Here is a 21,288-nt window from a genome sequence, read left to right on the forward strand (position 1 = left end):
AGAATCCTGCATTAAATTGTAAGATTTTTAAAAATTAATGAATTGCTTTTTTCAATTGACATTTGATTTTTCCACCTTCCTCTCTATTTGAGGTTTGAATTTTTACTTTTTATTCACAGGTGACTTTGGTGGTGATTCTCTAGGCCCGGCACAGACATACTGTACCTTTTTGTTCAGTTAGCTCTTCCTTCTGTATCTTCTCTTTGCTGGCAGGTGCTTGGTTGCTGGTTATGGGAGCTGGTTCTCCTTTGACTCTCCCTGGCAAATTAGCATCAGAAGCAGCAATCTCTGCATGTTGGAAACAAGCAGTTAAAATACCAGGAAGAATCTGATGTTGTGTTTCTTCTGAAGAATACTCAGAAAAACTCATTAGCCAGACTTGGTAAAACCTCTGAATTACAGATTTTTTTAAAGATGCAATTATACTGCTTTCAAGTATGTTTTGAGCTAGTTAAAAAAAAGAAGATATTGCCATCTCAACTCCATGTATGTTTATTGAGAGCCTGCTGGGCACCAGTCACTAGGATAAGCTCTGGGATATGCGATGAATAAAAAATGTTCTCTGAGCTCATGGGGAAGACAACAAATAAGTATAACACCTGGTGAAAAGCACTATAAAGAAAAGATGGGCTGCTGGGGAGAAGGAGAGGGAGGGGAGGAAGGAGGAACAAGCACTTGCCTGGGTGCGTTCATCAAGTTCATTAGAAGAACTGACATTTGAACTTGGTCTTTGAGGGAGGGGTGAGATTTCCCCATCTCAGGGAGGCCTGGGGGGGCAGGGATGGCAGTCCTGGTTGAATGCTAGAGCTACCAGGCCAGACACACTTTATGCACTCGTGGCAGGCAGCACTGTCTAGTGGTTAAAAACCATTGACTCTGGATCCACCTGCCTGGGTTTGAATCCTCCGCCTTACAAGCGCGGTGACCTTGGCAAGTTACTTAACCTCTCTGTGTTTCACTTTCCTCATTTGTAAACTGGGGATAATAATAGTACCTGCTTCATAGTGTTGTTAGGCAGACTAAGTGCGTTAGTAATTATTGTGTTTGGACAGTGTCTGGCACATGGTAAGTTTGATAAATAAATTAATAAAACCCTGCAGAGTGAAGGGTTTGTCAGCTCCCTAGAAGAAAAGGTAAGAATCAGCAGCTGAGAAGTCTGGGAAGATGATAACAACAGTGGCAGTATAGTTTGGGGATCTTCTCGTATCCTGTCATTAAAAAAGACACAGTAACCGGACAGCAAAACCAAAAACCCGTGCACAACATTTACAGTGAAACTAGATGACAAGGTGTACTCACGAACACCAAAGTACAAGCTAATGGCGACAGACTACCAACAGCTAGAGGCAAGCATGTTATTTGCATCTGTGTGGGAGAAAGCAGAAGGAAGCAATGGGGGATCCCAGGGGCCTGAGGACAGGAGACCCGAAAATAGCCCTCAAGACTCCTGAAAAGCTTGTCTGGCCAATTTGAGATTAGCTGCTGAAAATAAGAGGGTTTTGCCAAGTAAGGTCTAAGGGACTGGAGCAGTCTGGCCCCTGTGAAGACTTGAAACAGACCCACTAGGGCTTTTTGCTGGGACTGGACCCCACAATGAGGAGAATGCTGAAAGTGGAATGAAAACTGACCAAGTGACACAAGAGACAAAAGAACGATCAGGTAGAGATAAAAGTGAAGGACGGGGAGGTAGCCAGGAACTATCATAAAGCAAGATGCTACTATTATTTTTTAGCGGCTTTATTCAGGTATAATTTATATATCAAAAATTCACCTGTTGTAAATATTACAGTTCAATTGTTTTAAATAAACTTACGGAAGCATTGCAGTCATTGGCACAATTCAGCGTTAGAACATTCCATCACCCTAAAAGTTCTTCATGCCTATTTGTAATCAGTCCCCACTCCTACCCCCAGCTCCAGACAACCACTTATCTGCTCTATAGATTTGCCTTTTCCAGAAATGTCACATAAATGGGATCATAGAATATGTCGTCCTTTGTGTCTTGCTTCTTTCTCTTAGGATAATGTGTTTGAGGTTTACCCACGTTGTTGAATATATCAGTAATCACTCCTTTGTATTGCTAAATAGTTTTTCCATTGTTTATCCGTTTACCAGTTGATGAACATTTGGATCATTTCCACTCTGGGGCTATTATGAATAATGCTGCTATGATCACTCATGGACAAATCTTTCTGTAGACATATGTTTTCATTTTCCTTAGATAGATTCATTAGAGTGGAATTGATGGGTCATAAGTTTATGTTTAACTTTTAAGAAACTGCTAAGCTGTTTTCCTGAGTGACTGTACCATTTTACCTTCCTAGCAGCAGTGTAAAAAGCAGAAGCTGGAAAGAAGTTCCAGCTTCTTTCCATTCTCTTCAACATTCAGTGTTGGCAGTTTTGAAATTAAAGCCAGTCTGGTGGGTTTGTAGTGGTATCTCGTGATTTTAATTTGCATTTCCCTAATGATTAATGATGTTCAGCTGTTTTGCATGTGCCTATTAGCTATTATATCTTCTTTGGTGAAACGTCTTCAAATCTTTTGCCCTGTTTTCAATTGGATTGTCTTCTTATTATCAAGTTGTAAGAGTTCCTTATATATTCTGGATACAGGTCCTTTATCAGATATATAATTTGCAGATATTTTCTGGCAGTCTGTGGCAGGTATTCATTTTTTTTAATTATGTCATTCAGAGAGGAAAAGTTAATTTTGAGGGAGTCCAACTTAACCAATTTTCCTTTTTATGGATCGTCCTTTTGGTGTCATAGCTAAGACATTTTGGCCCAATCTAAGACCACAAAGTTTTTCTCCTGTGTTTTATTACAGAAGTTTTATAGTTTTAACTTCTACACGTAGGCCTCTAATCTATTTTGAGTTAATATTTGTGTATGGTGTGATGTAAGAGTCTAAGTTAATTTTTTTTTTTTTTTGCATTTAGATATCCAGTTGTCTAAGCACCATTTGTTGAAAAGTCAACTCTTTTCCCATTAAATTGCCTTGACACTTTAGCAAAATAATTAATTAATTGAGCATAAATATAAAGGTTTATTTCTGGGGTCTCTATTTTGTGTCGTTGATTTATATGTCTATTCTTAAGCCAATAGCACACTGTCTTGAATATGTAGCTGTATTGCAAGTTTTGAAATTAGGTAGTGTAAGTCCTCTAATTTTGTTCTTTTTCAAAATTATTTTGGCTATTCTCAGTCTTTGATATTTCCATATGAATTTTAGACTCAGCTTGTCAATTTCTACAAAAAAAAAAAAATGCCTGCCAGGATTTGAATAAGGCTGGCAGTGAATCTCTAGATCAATTTAGGGAGAATTGCCACATTAACAATAGTGAATCTTCCAATCCATTGTCTCTTCTTTTATGTAGATCCTCTTCAATTTCTCTCAAAATCTTTTTGCAGTTTTTATTACACAGGTTTTGAATTTTTTGTTAAATTTGTTCCTCAGTAGTTTATTCATTTTATGTTATTTTGAATGAAATTGTTTTTAAAATTTTATTTTCAGATTATTCTTTGCTTTTATATATATATATATACATATATATACTATTGATTTTTATATATAGATGCTGTATCTTGCAACCTTGCTGAACTTGTTAACTAGTTCTTATAATTTTTAATAGATCGATTACTTAGGATTTTTACATATGGGATCATGTCATCTGTGAATAAAAACAGTTTTACTTCCTCCTTTCCAAACCGTATGTCTTTTATTTCTACCGTCACCTTATTGCACTGCCCTGAACCTTCAATACAATGTTGAATAGAAGTGGTGAGAGCAGACCTCTTTATCTTACTCCTGCCCGATCTTAGGGAGAAAGCATGCAGTCTTTCACCATTAAGTAAGATGTTAGCTGTAGGTTTTTCATAGATACCTCTTTGTCTCTAGTAATATTTCTTCACTTAAAGTCTGCCTTATCTGATATTAATATAGCCACTCCAGCCATCTTGTGGTTACTGTTTACATAGTGTATCTTTTTCATCCTTTTGCTTTCAACCTATTTGTATCTTTGAATTAAAACACCTCTCTTGTATATCTCTTGCAGATAGCGGATAGTTGGAGCTTGCTTTTTTTATCCAGTATAAAAAAAATTGCCTTTTGATTGGAATATTTAACTCATTCACATGTAATGTAACTACTGACATGATTAGATCTACATCTGCCATTTTGCTCTTTGTTTTCTGTATGTCTCATGTCTTTTTTATTCTTTGTTCCTCCCTATGGCCCTCTTTTGTGTTAAACAAATACCTTTCAGCATTACATTTTAATTCCTCTGTTGATTTTTTACCTGTATTTTTTGAAAATTTCTATGGTGGTTCCTCTATGAATTATAAAACATATCTTAAATTATCAATCTATTTCAGTAAAATATGCAGGTTGGCTCTAATATAGCTTTATTTCCTCCCTCCTTTTGCTACTAATGTCTCTATATGTTATAAACACAACAGTGCGATATAATAATTATTTCCTCATACAATCCTATTTTTAATATAAATTAGAAGAAGAAAAGATTTTAAAATATATTTAAACTATATTTAACCACATATTTATATTTCTAGTACTCTTACTAATTTACTCCTGTAGTTTCAAATTACCTTCTGTTGTCATTTCCTTGTAGTCTGAAGGACTTCCTTTAAAATTTTGTATTGGGCATGTCTGCTAGATATGAATTCTCCCACTTTTTGTTTATCTGGGAATGTCTTTATTTTGCCATCATTTTTGAGTGACAATTTTACGCCATGCAGAATTCTTGGTGATTTTTTTTTTCTCTCTCATCACTTTGAGTATATCTTCCCCTATGTTTGATGAGAAGTCACTATTAATCTTAACTGTTGTTCCCCTCTATGTGATTAATTATTTTTCTGTTGTTACTTTCAAGATTTGTTTTTCAGCAGTTTTATCATTATGTGTCTCTGTTTTTCTTCAGCCTTTTTTTTTCTCTGTTCTTTGGATTGGATGATTTTTATTCATTTATCTTAAGTTCAGTGATTTTTTAGCTATCTCAAAGCTGCTGTTGAGCCCATTTAGGGAATTTTTAATTTTAGTTATACTTTTTAACTCTAAAATCCCCACTTGGTTAATTTTTATAGTTTCTATTTCTCTATTGAGATTCCCTGTTTGCTGACTTGCTATTTTCTTTTAATCTTTAAACGTAGTTTCTATTAATTCTTTGATCATACTTATGATAGGTACTTTGAAGTCTTTGCTAAATCCAACACGTAGGCTCACTCAGAGTGAGTTTATATTGACTACTCTTTTTTTTTTAAAGTATAGGTCATGCTTCCCTATTTCTTTGATTGTCTCATAACAGATATAGTACAACCATAAACTAAAAAATGAAAGGAGAATGCTGATAGCATATGCAGTAAATAAGATTTTTAGCTTTTCAGTAATCATAATGATGGTGATATGATTTGATATTGTGAAATGTTTTGTGTAACATAAAATAGAGCAGCTTAATAGTCATGGAATGTTCTAATTCTCTTATCCCCCATGTCCTTGAGAACCAGGATTCTTGGTGTGGGAGAAAGGCAAAATAGATTTAAGATAGAAGGAATCAAGGAAAAACTCTGTAGTCCTGAATTTGTTTTTTTCTAATTTAATTTTTTTAAAGTATAGTTGATTTACAATGTTGTGCCCATCTCTGCTGTATAGCAAAGTGACTCAGTTATACGCATATAGACATTCTTTTTTTTTTTGCGGTACGCGGGCCTCTCACTGTTGTGGCCTGTCCCGCTGCGGAGCACAGGCTCCGGACGCGCAGGCTCAGAGGCCATGGCTCACGGGCCCAGCCGCTCCGTGGCATGTGGTATCTTCCCGGACCAGGGCACGAACCCGTGTCCCCTGCATCGGCAGGTGGACTCTCAATCACTGTGCCACCAGGGAAGCCCCAACATTCTTTTTTTTTTTAATATTCTTCTCCATTATGGTTTATCACAGGATATTGAATATAGTTCCTTATGCTGTACTGAAGGACCTTGTTGTTTATCCATCCTATGTATAATAGTTTACATCTGCTAATCCCACACTCCCAGTCCTGTCTTCCCCTACCCCTCTCCCCCATGGCAACCACAAGTCTGTTCTCTGTGTCTGTGAGTCTGTTTCTGTTTTGTAGACAGGTTAATTTGTGCCTTATTTTATTTTATTTTATTATTGGAGTATAATTGCTTTATAATTCTGCCATATTTTAGATTCCACATATAACTGATATCATATGGTATATCTTTTTCTGACTTACTTCACTTAGTATCATAATCTCTAGTTGCATCCATGTTACTGCAAATGGCATTATTGCATTCTTTTTTATAGCTGAGTAGTATTCCATTGTATATATATGTACCACATCTTCTTTATCCATTTGTCTATCGATGGACATTTAGGTATTTTCCATGACTTGGCTATTGTGAAATAGTGCTGCTATGAACATAGGGGTGCATGTATCTTTTTGAATTATAGGTTTGTCCCGGTATATGCTCAGGAGTGGAATTGCTGGATCATATGGTAATTCTATTTTTAGTTTTCTGAGGAACCTCCACCTGTTCTCCATAGTGACTGTACCAACTTATATTCCCACCAACAGTGTAGGAGGGTTCCCTTTTCTCCATACCCTTTCCAGCATTTGTTATTTGTAGTGTAGTCCTCAATTTGAATGACTGAATTGGAAATATCAGTATGAAATCATTAGGTATCTGTGTGTGTGTGTGTCTGTATGTGTATTTGTGTGTGTGTGTGTGTAGATATACATGTTTGTGTGTGTATGTGTGTGTGTGTGTGTGAGAGAGAGAGAGAGAGAGAGAAAGAGAGGAGGTCTTTTAAATAAGTCCTTCAGAGAGACAAGGAGAGGAGAGGAGGTTTGGCTCAGTGACTGACCCAGTAGCAATGACCGTCCCTAGTGCCTAGGTTGTGATCTTGAAGTATCATTTTCCAATTTAAAAAACCTCATTCAGTTCTGGGATAGGAAATAAATAAGACAAGCCTGTAAAATCTCTACATATCAGATAGCAAGAGAACTATCAAAGATTTCTAGGGCTATGTTTTCTAACATGGAATTCAGGCCATATATGGGACAATTTAAATTTCAAGAAGGATAAAAATTGCAATAGTCTCATCAAATATGTTTAAATTCATGAGTTCTAATTCAGTATCTAACAAAGTAGACAGAAAGAAAGAATCAAATGGTTTTCCTCCATTTACTGTATGAACTGGAAAACCAAGTATTAGATGAAGGGAAACACCTCCCTATAAAATTATTCCAGCTAGTAAGTGAAAATGCAGTGAGAGAATTAGAATGTCACCATTTTGTAACTCCCAGTGAATTAACGTATCTAACCAGCAAGCATCAAGGGCAGCTAACAGCAAAAAAAGAGCGACAGCTGGACCCAATGTGCCTCCTGATGGAAGAACACACGACTGGCGAAGTCTTGCAAAGGGATTGAACCTGAATGAGTGAAGCCTCAAAATCCAGCTCCCAAATGCAAGAAATACAGGGAAAGGAGGAATATATCCAACTGCATGACTCTGTGGTTTTCCTATCGAACTGCATGACTGTGTGGTTTTCCAGCCAATGGGAATCTCTACAGGTCAAGCAGTTCAGATTCTTTAACTGATTAATTGTAAGGAAAAGAAAGAGGTAGAAAGGGAACCTGTAGATTAAGCGAGATTTTAAAGACTCATCAAGTAAGAAAAAAAAAAAAATGGGCAAGTGCAGGGATGTATACTTGAGTGATTAAGCTGTAAGGAGTGGAATGAGGCCATGACTAGGAAAGTCAGGGGGGCAGTTACTTTGTTGGATGGAGAGGCCTGTTAACTGGGATGGGGTGAGTGACAACGATTCTTTTTTTTTTTCTTAAACTTGTGTGATAGTTACAAGTGTTTTTGCCTTGTAATAATTTCTCAAGCGATATATTTGTTTTATGTGGCTTTCTGTGTCTATTTTTTATATAACAAAAAGTTAAAAAAAATAGTTGGGGTGGATAGAAGGACACTGAGCAGGGGCAGGGGAAGGATCCCTGCATCGGGGATCCCGGTCCTGGCTCCGCTGCCCGCTCAGCGCTGTTGGGCAGGCCTCTCCCATTCCATCTCTGGGACTCAGTTTCCCTCTCTGTCAGTTGAGGGTAACGAGTCCTGTCTGCTCACTAGGTTGGTGGGAGAACCATCTGGAACAATGGGCTGGGGGTGGCGTGGGACCAGCTCGTGTCACTTCAGAAGAAGTCGATGATGGCGAACATTTACTGAGCAGTGACTGTGGCCTCATGTGATCCTCACAGCAACCCTGTGACTAGCAGGTGTGTAGCTGGTCTTACCCTGGAAGACCCCGTCTCTGTCCTGAAGCAGCTGAAAGTCTCTTTTTCTTTAAAAATATTTATTTTAGGGCTTCCCTGGTGGCGCAGTGGTTGAGAGTCCTCCGGCCGATTCAGGGGACACGAGTTCGTGCCCTGGTCCGGGAGGATCCCACGTGCTGCGGAGCGGCTGGGCTCGTGAGCCATGGCCGCTGAGCCTGCGCGTCCGGAGCCTGTGCTCCGCAATGGGAGAGGCCACAACAGTGAGAGGCCCGCGTACTACAAAAAAAAAAAAAAAAAAAAAAAATTATTTTATTTATTTATTTGGCTGCGCTGTTGTCTTAGTTGCAGCTCGTGGGCTCCTTAGTTGAGGCTCGCCAGCTCCTCAGTTGCAGTATGCTAACTCCTAGATGAGGCATGCATGTGGGATCCATGCACGGGTTCCCTGACCAGGGATCGAACTCAGGCCCCTTGCATTGGGAACGTGGAGTCCCAACCACTGCGCCACCAGGGAAGTTCCCAGCAGCCAAAAGTCTTAGGGAGGCTTTCTTGATGAGAGAGAGGACTCATTTGTAATTATCTTGTCAGGGGTCTATTAGTAAATGTCCGCTCTTCTGGATGGCTTAGAAGGGCTTGAAAATAGCTTATTCTGCTGAGCAAATTCAATATTCTCCCCACAGATCATGTTTGCCCTGCTCATGTGCTTAACAAAGCTTTTTTTCTATAGATGGTGCAAAGGTACAGTTGAGCTCACCATCTGAGTGACTGGATGTGAATTCTGACTGGGAAGGGCCACTCTGTGAGGCATATGATGAAAGCATCTGATGTAGAAGCTTGTCCTAACGAATTGTGGACAGACCCGTTTTTATATTACCATCATTTTGTCAATGTTAGTCTCCTTGTCCATCCTTGTCCAGTTCAGAGTTCTCTTTCTGCCATGAAGGTTAGCCCACGCGGCAGAAATGCTCTGCTGTCCCTTTGTTGTCTGCCGCCACTGGCAGGGGCCATGAATCACAGCCCTTCTTCAGAGCCAAGTGTGTCCCGGTAGGAATTTGGCCTGGCCCTCGCTGTTCCCAGCCTTCCTTGCTTCTCTTCTGCCCTGTCGTGCTTTTGCTTTTGTGTCATGGGAGTTAGTCACAGTTTCCAGACTGTTTGCAGGCTTCTGCATGACAGGGATCATCAACTTTTCTGGGCACTGGAGTCAGACTGGGCCTGGGTTCAAATACCAGCTCTTCTGTCTGTGGGCTGTGTGATGATCACGGGCACGTTACATAATTTCTCTGAGCCTTTGTTTCTTCGTGTCTAAAACTACAGAAGATGCTAAATACCTGTCAGTTGAGAAAGAAATTTTGACCATAGTATACGATGGAAACCAGTTCTGATTGCAGTATCTTCTGCTAAACCAGAGGTACACAAACGTACCAGTGTCTGTCTTTGGCTTTTACCCGATAACAGTTTATATGTGGAACGGAGGACCAGGTGGTGGGTGGTGCGAGGGTTAGGGGAGGGTGGGGAATGGGAGGATTACATGATTTTGAGCGCTGGGCCAGCGACTTTACAGGCGTCATCTTATCCAGGCCTCAGGAGCAGGTATTAGTCCCATTTTACAGATGGGGAGGCAGGTACAGCAAGGTGAAGCCTGTTTCCCGGGCTCTTACCCCTCCCGTGGAGGCCCAGCGCCTGGTACTGTTTCCCTTCGCCTTGTTTCCAGATGTCTCACATTCCAGTCTCTGTTCCTCGTCCCATGATCACTCTCAACCTTTGCCCTCTCCTTCTTTTCTATCCCCAACTTACTAATCTTTCCCAGCCTGACTCACGAGAACCTGTGAGGGTTCCAGGCGGCACCATGCTGCCTCAAACTGGGCAACACTGCTTTGTTTTCCCCGAGAAAATTCCCGGAGGCTTTTATGTGCCTGCTTCATGGCCAAGGTCCTCCTTTCCCCTCCAAGGGTGCCTGGTCTGGTTTTGAATGGGACCCTCGGGCTGACCTGGCCTGAGCACTGCCTTCAGAGTTGCTGCCATTCCCCGTCCCCACTCAGCTCTCCTCACCCCCATCTCTTGCCTGCTTGGCTCCTGAAGGCGTTTGGACCCGTGACTCCTGGACATTTAAAGTCCTATATATATATATTTTTTTAATTTTATTATTTTATTTTTGGCTGCGTTGGGTCTTCGTTGCTGAGTGCAGGCTTTCTCCAGTTGTGGCGATTGGGGACTACTCTTCATCGCGGTGCGCAGGCTTCTCATTGCGGTGGCTTCTCTTGTTGTGGAGCACGGGCTCGAGGCACACGGGCTCAGTAGTTGTGGCTCTCGGGCTCTAGAGCGCAGGCTCAGTAGTTGCGGAGCACGGGCTTAGCTGCTCCGCGGCATGTGGGATCTTCCTGGCTTGAACCCGTGTCCCCTGCATTGGCAGGCGGATTCTTAAGCACTGCGCCACCAGGGAAGTCCCTAAAGTCCTATATATGTTATTTTTAAACTGAGTCCCTTGGATTTTTTCTCACTTGTCATAGCTTTTGAAATATTGTCCCCAGAGGTTGTTTTGGAAATGCAGTTCTGTTTCCCGCTATTGGAATGGAAGTGAACACTGTCCTCTTATCCTTGTATTGAACCTTCAGCTTAAGTACTGTGGTCCATCTGGAAGGACTGCCCCCCCACCTTGATGTCCTCTCTGCCTTTCCCCCTCTCCACAGCCCAAGTGACTGGATGAACAGGATGGTGAGAAGTCCTCCTAACTATGTGACCCTGCTGCTTAGAATTCATGAATGCTTGAAGCCATATTGTTAGCAGACCAGTCCTACCTCCTAGATTGTTTTCCTTCTGCTTTATTACTGACATTTTAAACGAGTATTAGATTGGCCTGGTGCGTATCAGGGTTCCATGTAATAAGCTATGTCCCTTCTTGGAAGCAGGCCGTGGAGCCCTGGCCTCTCTTGCACTCCTCGTGCTACATGTGTGTGTGTCTCCCACCTCGGGCTGGTCTCGAGCAAACACTTCCCTCTGTGGAAGTGAACGATGTGGGTGCTGAGCTGTTCTCTTGTCAGCTTTGTATCAGGCTCTCCTAGAACGTTAGTGGCTAAACCTCCTGGACCACTACTTTGAGCCACTAAACTACCTCTAGTGGCTCAGCCACCCAAGCTCACATTTTTCAGTTTGGACTGGCCCCTGTTGACTGATTCAGAGCAAACCTGTATTAGCTGAGCCAGAACAAGAAGGACTCAACTGCTAACAGCCTTGGTTCCTCTGCCTCATCTTGTTGTTGGGCTCTGCCCCTTGCCCGGTGGCCTTTGGCGGAGACTCTCTGCTCCTCCCCACGGGCACCAGCACTCCTAAGCGATGTCGCCATCCTTTCCTGCGAGAGTGACCACAGGGCCCCAGGAAAGAGCTTTTCACTCTTCCACCTGACGTCAGTCGTGTCTTCTGTCATTGTGAGCATGGTAGGCTTTCAGTAAATAGCAGAGTGAATGAATGAATCAGACTGGGGAATATCTTTTTTTTTTTCTTCAAAATTAAATGACTCCAAGGAAGTAAAACAGACTTTCATGTCTGTGCATTGACTGGAAGGTAGATTCCAGAATTCCAGAACCGTTTTGACCAATGGCAGAGTTTTGAGGATGATAGTGATAATCATGGCGAGTGCTTAAAAAGCACTTACTCCGTGTATGAACTCATTTAATTCCTACAGCCAGTCTATGAGGTGGGTACCTTTGTTCTCACCATTTTACAGATGAGGAAACCGAGGCAAGCACTTGCCCAAGGTCAACAACTAGTTAAGTGGAAGAGCTTGGGTCTGAGCCCAGACTGACTCCAGAGTCCGCGTTCTGTTTTGCCTCGGTTTGAGGACGTAGATTAGATGAGTACATGGATTCCAGGTGGGTGCCCTGAAGAGCGAGCCTCGTGTGTTAGACGCGCTCTGGTTCGTTTGTTAAAAGTGCTGTCAGATCGAGGAGTCCAGCTCTGCGTTAGGTACTGTGAGGCCTCTCGGGTCAAGTTGAGCCTCGTTACGATCCAGGTCTGCGGGAGGAAGCGCGTTTGTTGGCGAGCCCAGCATTGCGTCCCCGGGGTCCTCTCCTCATGCGCAGTGGACACTCGCTGTGTATTGTTTGAATGAGGATTGATATCCTTTGACTCATTTCCAAAGGTTGAAAGGAAGGAGGATGGGAGAGGAGCAGGCCTTTCCGTATCCCGTGTTTCCCCAGAGCCTCGGGGTCGGGATGAGGGGAGAGAATGGGTAGGAGGGTGCGTAGTCCTTCCGTCTGAGCCCCTACGGCAGTTTGTCCAGCTGTCATACATCACAGGCAGGACAGTTTGTCTGGCTGTCACATGTCACAGGCGTGAGCAGGCCGGGCCCCGCAGGGCTCCCTGTGCCTCGTCCACCTGTGTCTCTGCTGCCGGGACCCAGCTGCTCCCTGTGCTGTGGCTGCCTGGCCAGCTGACTAGGATGCCTGGTCTGCTCTGCTTTTGTCACGAGGAAGCCCTCGTTGCCAGGGTGGTCCAAAAAATGTTGTTAAGCCTAGTATGACTCTCATTAGGTTTGAAATGAGACTTACGGAAGCTTCGCCCGCTTGTTCAGGTCCCGGCGTGCACGGTTGTCACACCCTCCATTGCTATATCTAGGTTGCAGCTGGCTCGCTCCAGTGATCAGAGAGAGTCCTTTGCTAATGAGGCCAAGGTTGTGGGTTTGATCCCTGGCCCTTGACTACAGCAAGCCATCTGTCTTCACAAATGCATGTCACTGGATCTGAGGCAAAGAGTGTGCACAGAGGGAGAAGCTGGAATCCATTCTGGGAAAAACAGCTCCCTGACAGCCGGCCAGAAGTGGCCTTCCGTACTGTGAAGGATGTCTTTTTCTTCTCCCACTTTCCGGATCTGGAGTTCTGGTTTCGATTCCAGACTCTTTCCACATAGATGGTACTAAGGGTTGTATAAATGAAGGGGAAGCAATTCCCAAGCCTGAGAACGAAGAGAAATTGACCTAGGGATACATGGTATCCCTTTGTGTTTTTCTAGGGTTGTAAGTGCTGACAGTGTCCAGACACTGACAGGGTGGATCTCCTGGTGTGAGAAGGATCTCTTCAGTTGTCCTCTTTGTGATCACAAACATGCTTTTCAGCCAGGAGATGGGGAAGGGGATTTCAGAATGTAAGATTGCCCTCACCCCACAAAAAGCTTGCTGAGGGTCACTGGGTACCTGGTTGGCTCTGTGAGGCAGTTGGGACAAGAAGAGGTGAGTACAAGAGGGCCTGTGCTCTCAAGATGACTGCAGACGTAAATACAAAGGAAAAGCACAGGTTTAGTGCTGTCTACACTCAAAATAGGTACAAACTTGGACTTCCCTGGTGGCGCAGTGGTTGCGAATCCACCTGCCAGTGCAGAGGACACAGGTTTGAGCCCTGGTCCGGGAAGATGCCACATGCCACAGAGCAACTAAGCCCGTGCGCCACAACTACTGAGCCCGCGCTCTAGCTGCAAGCCACGACTACTGAGCCAGTGTGCCACAACTACTGAGCCAGCGTGCCACAACTGCTGAGCCCACGTGCCACAGCTACTGAAGCCCGTGCACCTAGAGCCCATGCTCCATAACAAGAGAAGCCACCGCACCGCAACGAAGAGTAGCCCCCTCCTGCCCCAACTAGAGAAAGCCCATGTGCAGCAATGAAGACCCAACGCAGCCAAAAATTAAAAAAAAAAAAAAAAAAAAAAGTACAAACTTGTTGGCAACACCAGGAGGCATTGCCGTGTCTTCCTGGGGAAGCTCACAAAAGGTTCTCAAAGGTGGCCTTTGACCTGGGTCTTGAAGGATGACTTAGGACTCTTTAAAGAGAGAGAGGAGCATGTGGAAAGGCACCTGGGCAGCAAGGTTTCCCTGAACTGTCTGAAAGGTTTTTTCAAAAGTCTCGAAATCCTCATTATCCACACAACCCTCTAGAAGCTGGCAGGCTGGGCATGCCTGGGTACGTTGCTTGCTACAGGCGTGTCCCTGCTCTCCCAGGCACCCATGCTACAAACACGACTGAGGATGTATGAGACGTGTTCTGTTTAAAGGGAGCTTGCTGTGCTGCCTGCCAGTCCATGTGCGGTGAGAACGAAGGGGGTAAGAAACAGGTAGAAAATGCATCCCCTCGGGGTCGTGGTTCACTCAGCTCCATGTGCGGTGAGAACGAAGGGGGTAAGAAACAGGTAGAAAATGCATCCCCTCGGGGTCGTGGTTCACTCAGCTCATGGTAGTTCTGAATTTCATTCATTCAACACATATTTATTGAGCACTTTCTGGATGCCAACTCTGTTTGAGGGGCTTGGGATATGGCAGTGAGCAAAACAAAGATCTTGGTCCTCAAGGCGCTTATGTTCTTATGGGGGATGTGAAGCCATCCAAGCTTCCTGGTGCTGTCCCGTGTTCACCAGTGTATCCTCAGGGATGAGCCTGGAACCCGATATGTAACAGTGCTCAGTAATTATTGAAATAACCTACTGCTTAAGAGATTCAGAAGCGCCAGTTGGTATGAAAGAACATGGAAAAAGCCGAACGATTTCTTAGCTCTAAGAGATCTACTGTGTTGACTTGTTCTAAAATTGATCTTTAGTTACAAAGTTCTCCACCACAGAGAAGGAGAAAAAATACTGAACCTACGCTGGCAGTGGTACCTTTCCCTTGTTACCCAGGAATTTGACATCCAGTATTTTATTCACATCAGAACGTTGAGTTTGCGATGACAATGACAGTTGAGGTTGAATTTGAGTGCATTGGTGGCCTGGGCCAAACTCTGAGGTTAGAAGAGAATATGGAAGGACAGGTTAAGGGAAGAATTGTATTTTTCCACCCTGCTCCCAAGAAGTGAACATAAAAAATATAAAAATAAAATATATTGAGCTTGCAGTTGAAATAGCTGCCCATCACCAGGTGAAATAGTTCTCCGGTCTCCGAGTTTCTCCCAGCCTCGGTTTTCCATTTGGATTTGGATTTTGGAACTCTGGCTTCCTTCCCATGTACGTTTCCCCCTTGGTTCAATTGTAGGTTTGTACGTCAGAATGTACATTTCAGAGACCAGCCTTCAGAAGTGCTGCTTTCAGGGCCCAAAGGGTCAAGAGGGAGGCCAAGCGCTGGCCAGTCAGTGCCCTCCCTGGGTGTCCTCAGGAAGTCATGCTTCTGCAGTGACCTGAGGACCAGCACACGAGACCTGGAAGGAGGTGGCTCAGGGGGAGGAGGATGAAACCTGATGGAAAAGGGAGGAGAGAAGAAAAAAAGGAAGTAGGTCAAGGGGGGGATTAGAACATGTCCCCGTGAACCGTGGGTGGGCTTTCCTTTGCCTGGGTTTGCACGAGAGCAAGGCTGAGGACGCTGGCCTGGGCTCTCCCTGCTGGGCTGGGGACTGTCGGTGATGTTGGCAGGTTTCGCCTGCCTGTCGGGCTGAACAACCAGCTGGTGCTCGAGAGACTTGCAGGCCCTTTCTCCGTGGTAAGAGCTTAGCTGTTGGGAACCGTTCCACGTGGAGGGAAGCGCACCCAGCTCAGGAAGCGAGGTGCAGGAGGTGAACCCCAAGTTCTGACAGCTTGCCAGTGCCTGCTGCTCGAATGCTGGCCAGAACCTTCCTTTTAAGAATAGTTTACCCTAATGGATTTTGGCATCATTGCACTCTCTCAGTCAAAGGTGTTTAAATGGAACAAATGACCTAATGTCGAGGGTCTGTGGAAACCCTCAAAACCGGGGAAACTCCTTGTCTCTCTTCTGTTCATTTTGGAGTGGAGTTTTTAAGCAGCGGTTCGTTCCAGGTAGTTCATGGGTCTCCACATTTTAAGAATAAACTAAGAGTTTAGAGACACGAAAACAATCATGTGGCTTTTGTTTATTTCCCTCAAATTGGGGTATTTCATAGCCTTTAGAATGTAATTCTTGCAAGTTAATTCCTTTTTTTGTTCCTTTCTATCATGATTATCCATCTAGCTTAAAATTCTTTTTTCTGCAGTCATGGCAACAGTGGAAGTGATTGCTTGAATAAAATTATGTGACTAAAAACATGTATGAATGGTATAAGAGTTGCTGAGAATTGTGTGTCTTTGCGCTTAGGATATTTATTTCCTTTTCTGATATTTAAGCTGGGTGATCTCTCCCCTCCAGTCCCCCTCCCTCCTGCCCTGTGGGTGGACAGGCAGCCTCATGGTTGTCCTGATGGTGCCGTTTGACCAGCACAGCCGGAGGCCTTCTGAGACATTCTGCGGTTACTGCAGATCTGCTGTTGACAAGCAGGATTCCTCCCAGCTTCAGGAAGAACTTGGTTCTGAATCCTAAGCTCTTCCCAGAAGTAAACTGGAAGCAGTTTGAGAAAAACTTGAATTTGCCTCAAAGGCAGTGTCAATGCGTCAGGAATACGCCCTCAGCTGCTACCGGTTTGGCCTCCTGTGCGGCGTCCTCTCGGTCACGGGGACTTCCTGCAGTCGCCACCAGAGGGCCTCGGTCCTGCACGGGAGAAACCACACCTCGGCCTCAGAGGGGAATTGAATTTCTCTACCCGTCTGTTCTCATTTAGGGCAGCTGAGGCCTCACCTTTGGACACCAGGCTGCTTCACCTGGGCCAGCAGATTTTCTTTCCAGTTTTGAACCAGTTCCTAGGAGAATCTCGTTAGCTGGGAGCACTGGAGCGCATCCGACTTGTATTATGTATATATATTAATTCTCATATTAATGATGTAAAACATAGACCTTTCTCGTATGCATATTTTGTTCTTTCTTCTAGAGCTGCACTTCAGCTTGAGGGCTCACATTTCTTTTGTCAGGAAGGTGAGAGGTTGGGTCGAAATGTCCCAGCACTCCCTCTCACTGGGTGTGGAGGGCTGAGCAAGCCGTTTCTCTTCTGTGTCCCAGTGGACCAGGTTGTGTCAGATCACTTATAGCTAGACAATTCTGTGCTTGCGTAACTGGATAGGTATCTCACTCTGCAAAGAGGGCCTGGGAGACATTCCAAATGGCCAATTCCCATCTGATAGCCTTCCCTGACTTATAACATATAGATTTGATACTGCCTACTGAAGGCTTAATTTCCACCCTGCCAAAACAGCCCTTTAAACCTGGGTCTCCAACTATATTGTCCCAGTCCTACCTTATTTCACACAGTTCAAAACGCCATTCTTTTTGTACATAGTAGGAGCTTACTCTGCGATTCTGGAATAAAATGAGACTGCTCTGCCCTGCCCATCCCCTTTTTCAGCTGTAGCTGTTTTCTCCCCACCATGTTACTTAACAGAACCGAGCTTCAGTCCAAAGCAAGTGTACTCTGGTGCCTGTGAACACAGATCCCATAAAAGCAGATGAAGGGGAAAGCAGCAGCGTAGACTGCATGTCCCAGGGCCTGTTACCTAATTTTTATTCACGTCTCCTTTAGTGCTGCCTGGACTGCCAGGCGCAAGCCTCTCTTTTCATGCCACCGTAAAGCTTCTGATCTGGTATCATCTGATATGTGTGGGTGAGAGGAATATGGGAGTATTGACGTATCTGTGCCAATAAACCATTACCTTCAAGTTCTGGGGCTGTTCTTGTGAATCAGCGTCCTGGGATGTCACGTTAGGTATAAGACACGAATTGATAGCCCTTGTGAGTGCTCGTAGCATACAGAACCCACCTTCAGTTTGATTTAATCCCTTTGTGTGATTCAAAATGTCATCCAAGAAGAGAGCTGAATACCTAGAGCATCTGCCACAGACTGCAGAGGCTGGCTGACAGGTCCGCACCGGCTGACCCGCTCTGTGGCTTTTTTGGAAAGCTGAGATGTGTTCTAACGAGCAGGTTATAAATATCACGGGGTTCTGTCGTAGGAGGTGGCAGTGCTCGATGTAAAGGGACCTGCTGGGAACCGCTCCCAGCTGAATGGGTCAGGCACAGCCTTCAGAGGGGGCAGACAGCAAGTGGGGTCTGGGCACGTGGACCGGGATTTACTAACGAATTACTGTCCCTTCACGAAACGTGTCACCCTGCACATCTCTGTGAGGTGTGTGGGCACCAAAATGAGGTATGCTGGCCCCAGTCAGGTGGCGCCAGCCTCCAGCCAGCGCTCACTAGCTGTGGGAGGGGCTGTGACCCTCTGCCTCGCTGGGGGCAGGAGGGGCCAATGGGTTTACTGGGCAGTGACGTATGTTCTTGAAGACACGGAGTGGTTGCTTGGTGGAGCCCCTCATTTTTCATACCTTTTCTCTTTGTCTTGCCTGTAAAGGTTGCAGGTCACAAGAAGCCTTTCCCACGTTGCACACAGTGCCTTGTTGATACTCCTGTACCCCTTTGCCACCCACCTTGCGGTGAAAAGATAGTTTTCAGCACCACTCAGCAGAGCAGGAAAACTCCTCAGCCACTGTGAGGTAGAAGATAGACTCTGGAAAGATATCTTGCCTTTTGTTTTTTGCCTCGGATCTGATCTTCCGACATTTATTTTCCCGAGAAAATTGAATTGTGGAAGTTCAAAAGATCATTGATCCTAGGTCAAACTTTTCAGAGTTGAACAAAGATGGACAGGCATGTGCAGAACGATTGCTTACAGTCTCGCCAACAGCTTTTATGTAGGCAAAATGAATTGAAATATGTGTATAAAATATCTAACATTAATACACGCCAGACGGAAACCCTGTCCCATTCTGTGTGCACACAGGAACTTGACGAGAGGAGTCGGGAGATTTAGAGAGCTCCTCAGAGCAGTGGAAACGAGAACAACCCAGAACCTGCGAATGGTAAGTGTAACTAATGACTTGGCTGAGGCCCGAGGCACTTCAAGTGCCTCTCTCTCTTTCATACGTGTATTATAAATAATACATTATATATCATAACATACTATGTAATATAGACATTATACATTATAAATTATATCTCAGTGAAGCATATATATATACGTATATATATGTATATATATACACATCATACATTCACCCAAAGTCATTAGATTTTAGTAGTCACAGAATTGTTCAGCCATCGCTAATATTTAATTTCAGAACATTCTCATCACTCCCCCAAAACCTCCATGCCCATTACTAGTCAATCCCCATTCTTCCCTTTCCCCAGCTTCCGACAGCCACTAATTTACTTCCTGTTTCTATGGTTTGCCTATTCTGGACATTTCATATAAGTGGTATTATATAGTATGTGGTCTTTTTTGTGACGGGCTTCCTTTACTTAGCATAACGTTTTCAAGGTTCATTCACGTTATGCCATGTATCCGTCTTTCATTCCTTTTCGTTGCACCGTGATAGTCCATCGTATGGATAGACCACATTTTTGTTTATTCAGTCATCAGTCAATAGACATTTTTTGTTTCCACTTTTCAGCTTTTATGAATAATGCTGCTACAAACATTCTCATGCAAGTTTTTATGTGTGTATATGTGTTCATTTTTCTTGAGTAGATACCTAGGGGTGGAATTGCTGGGTCACACGGTAACTCTACATTTAGCATTTGGAGGAATTGCCGAACTATTTGTCAGATCGGCTGCAGCATTTTACATTCTCACCAGAAATGATGAGGGTTCCGGTTTTTCCATATCCTCAACAACACGTGTTTATTATCTTTTTCTTTAGTTCTAGCCATCCTAGTGGGTGTGAAGTGCTGTCTCATTGTGGTTTTGATTTACACTCCCTGATGGCTAATGATGTTGAGCATCTTTTCAGTTGCTTCTTGGGAATGCTCTCTCTTGAAACAAAAAATGCATCCTGTATAGCAGTTAGAAGGTATACCCTCCTGATGCCAGTGCGGTGAAGGGTTCGTTGTAGGCTGATGATTCATACCAAAACCCAGACAGAGCAAAGCAGATTAGATCCTGAGGAGAACCTAGCTGTTGGACCCACTATATGGACCATAAAACCCAGAAATAGAAAAGCTAGTTAAATAAACTGGTTGATCAGCAGCTTGGCTCTCCTGTTGACTTGAGTTCTCTCTCTTTCCTTTTAAACCTTTCACCTTCCTGTCTGGGAGGCGCATTAATTATACCTCCACAGTTTACCCTTCAGAGCCAGAGTCATCGAGTGTTTGGGTGAGGCTTGGTGCTCGTGGAAGCTAAGAAGCGCCCCAGGCCCCAGCCGATGTGGCAGCCCCGCTAAGACCGCAGTGTCCTTGGTCTCGTCATCCATGCTGTTGTCCTCCCATTATCATGAGTCCTTTAAATGCTGTGGGACAGTGTTCAGTTGGGCAAGGCTAAGAGATTCCTGTCCTGGGAAATGAGGCTGTATCTTCATGCTAAGGATGTGGACATACAACTCACGGGCCCAGATGGCTAAGCCATAGGCTTTCCTAGAATTATGGGAGGTGAGACAAGACGGGCGACTTCACACACACCCCGCACCAAGAACTCACTTGGTCTTCGATATCTACTTACGTATTATATGATTTACGGGTGCCCTCAGAAGTTCAAACAAAACATTTTGATCTTCACAGTCCTTTAAGGGAAAAAACCCTGCAAAAATATGGATAGGGCTTCCCTGGTGACTCAGTGGTTGAGAGTCCGCCTGCCGATGCAGGGGACGCGGGTTCGTGCCCCGGTCCGGGAAGATCCCACATGCCGCGGGGCGGTTGGGCCCGTGAGCCATGGCCGCTGAGCCTGCGCGTCCGGAGCCTGTGCTCCACAACGGGAGAGGCCGCGACAGTGAGAGGCCCGTGTACCGCCAAAAAAAAAATATATATATATGGATAAAAATTATTGCCATCTATCTTTTCTCTCAAACTGACCTACTCCCAACATTCCATAAAACTTCTGAACTGGTCAGCATGAATAGCTTCTTCTAAGATTTGGAAGCACAATGAAAGTAACTGGTTATATTGGCCAGTGTTCTTATAATTGTTTTAAAAGCACATTTAAAATGCCAATCTTTTGGGCTTCCCTGGTGACTCAGGGGTTAAGAATCTGCCTACCGATGCAGGAGCACGGGTTCAAGCCCTGGTCCGGGAAGATTCCACATGCCGCGGAGCATCTAAGCCCGTGCACCACAACTACCAAGCCCGCACTCCAGAGCCCGCGAGCCACAACTACTGAAGCCCGC

The 21,288-nt window shown here is 44.3% G+C and overlaps 1 protein-coding gene across 7 annotated transcripts in view; it reads left to right on the top strand.

Annotated features, from left to right (window-relative positions):
* Positions 1–21,288, top strand: part of TTC7B (tetratricopeptide repeat domain 7B) — a 239,921-nt gene that overhangs the window by 87,889 nt on the left and 130,744 nt on the right. For 6 of the 7 annotated variants that reach the window (XM_060170014.1, XM_060170084.1, XM_060170174.1 and 3 more), the window contains one exon: positions 18,915–18,993. In XM_060170014.1, coding sequence (XP_060025997.1) covers positions 18,915–18,993 — 79 coding nt within the window. Of the gene's footprint in view, positions 1–18,107; positions 18,285–18,914; positions 18,994–21,288 lie in introns of those variants that run through there. The other variant, XM_060170381.1, reaches the window with a different exon arrangement.

This window comes from Lagenorhynchus albirostris, chromosome 1, assembly GCF_949774975.1.
Source record: "Lagenorhynchus albirostris chromosome 1, mLagAlb1.1, whole genome shotgun sequence".
Classification (NCBI taxonomy): domain Eukaryota; kingdom Metazoa; phylum Chordata; class Mammalia; order Artiodactyla; family Delphinidae; genus Lagenorhynchus; species Lagenorhynchus albirostris.